The following is a 1,772-nucleotide window of genomic DNA, read 5'->3' as shown; positions in this document are numbered from 1 at the left end:
CAAGTAGCATCAAGAATAACACTTCTGACCCATGGTAGGAGGAGGGTCCACACCACATTCTTACCACTCAATCAAGTTATATGATCTTTACCAAAAAACTAAGTTCTTACCACTTAATCACGTTATATGATCTTAGCCAAAAAACTAAGTTCTTACCACTTATTCAAGTACTCTGATCTTAGCCAAGAAACTAAGTTCTTATCACTTATTCAAGTACTCTGATCTTAGCCAAGAAACTAAGTTCTTACCACTTAATCAAGTTATATGATCTTAACTGAGAAACTAATTTATTCCCATTTACTCAAGCTATGTGATCTTAACTGAGAAACTAAGTTATTCCCATTTACTCAAGCTATGTGATCTTAACTGAGAAACTAAGTTATTCCCATTTACTCAAGCTATGTGATCTTAACTGAAATATTAAGTTCTTACCACTAACTCAAGCTATGTGATCTTAACTGAAAGATTAAGTTCTTACCACTTACTCCAGCTATCTGATCTGAGCCAAGAAACTAAGTTCTTACCACTTACTCGAGTTATCTGATGTCTGTGAGCTGTGTAATCCTGCCAGTCAGCTGGTACTGTTAGTGGAAAACGAAATGTACGAAGTAAACCATTGTTTGTTCCACCAAATAACATACGACCTGAATGACTCAAAGCAACAGTTGTCAAGACAACATTTCCCATTTCTGCTTTTCGTATAATCTAGGGAGAAATTCAGGATTGACCAAAGTTGGATTTTTTAAAAAAAATTTGTAGTTTTGAAAGTAATTTTACTTCAAATATGTATATGGACGTAATAACATTGGAAAACTGCTATACATTCAAAACAAATTAAGTTAGTCTACAATAGTTTTTGTAAGATAAACTATCCAAATATTTTGCTTCCCATACAAAAAGTCTTATAACAAGGAGAGACACTTCCATCTTCAAGAATAAAACTGCACAATGGAAGAACTACATTTGGAAATTACTTAAGTTAATGAATATTTATTCTCATATCATTTAATGGAGCTGTAGAACCTCTAAACATCAAGCCAATATTAACCATAGTACAATAAAATTATCATATAACAAACCTGTGAATCTGAAATCTCTTTGATTGTCTTGTCAGTACCAACAGCAAATGTTGTTTTACCATCTGAGCTAATGCTAACATCAGTGTAACTGCAAGTCTTCAGAACACTTTCACCAGATCTAGTGCCTGAAAAAATATCCCACTCGTACACAGCTCCATCCATCCCACAAGAAACTAGTCGGTAATCATCCCAACTCCACACCAAAGCTCTTATCTATGTAATAAAAACCAAAACCTAAACTGGTATTTACCTTGAACAGATAAGATTTCCTTGCTACAGTGAATTTTGAGAAAGAATACTATTAAAAGAGCATGCCATTTAACACATATTATTTTCTAAATCTAAATTTAAAACAAAGTGGCTAAAAGGCTTACTGATCCATTGTGACCTTTGAAATTTGCAAAGTTTTCGTACGTGATGCTTGAAAACAACTGAATCACATTTCCATGAACAGCAGCAAATATGTGGCCTCCATTGCTAAAGGAACACTGAAAATAAAAACTATATATGTAAAACATAAACCGTCACTAGTCAAGAAATCCTTCCTCAAATTAACAACTTCTTTATATACTGTTCACTGCTTGTGAATTAACAACTTGTTTATATACTGTTCACTGCTTGTAAACTAACAACTTGTTTATATAATGTTCACTGTTGTGAATTAACAACTTGTTTATATACTGTTCACTGCTT

General features: G+C 33.1%; 1 protein-coding gene across 1 annotated transcript in view; it reads right to left on the bottom strand.

The window, feature by feature from the left end:
• Positions 1 to 1,772, bottom strand: part of LOC106470566 (cilia- and flagella-associated protein 57-like) — a gene marked incomplete at its 3' end in the record, with an annotated part of 22,019 nt that overhangs the window by 2,910 nt on the left and 17,337 nt on the right. Inside the window, exons 8-10 of the mRNA XM_022399169.1 lie at positions 1,454 to 1,567; positions 1,080 to 1,292; positions 532 to 705 (exon numbers count right to left, since the gene is read on the bottom strand). Coding sequence (XP_022254877.1) covers positions 532 to 705; positions 1,080 to 1,292; positions 1,454 to 1,567 — 501 coding nt within the window. The remainder of the gene's footprint in view (positions 1 to 531; positions 706 to 1,079; positions 1,293 to 1,453; positions 1,568 to 1,772) is intronic.

The sequence above is a fragment of the Limulus polyphemus genome, unplaced genomic scaffold (assembly GCF_000517525.1).
Source record: "Limulus polyphemus unplaced genomic scaffold, Limulus_polyphemus-2.1.2 Scaffold4088, whole genome shotgun sequence".
NCBI classification, from domain to species: domain Eukaryota; kingdom Metazoa; phylum Arthropoda; class Merostomata; order Xiphosura; family Limulidae; genus Limulus; species Limulus polyphemus.
This window is presented reverse-complemented; position numbering and strand designations above follow the sequence as displayed.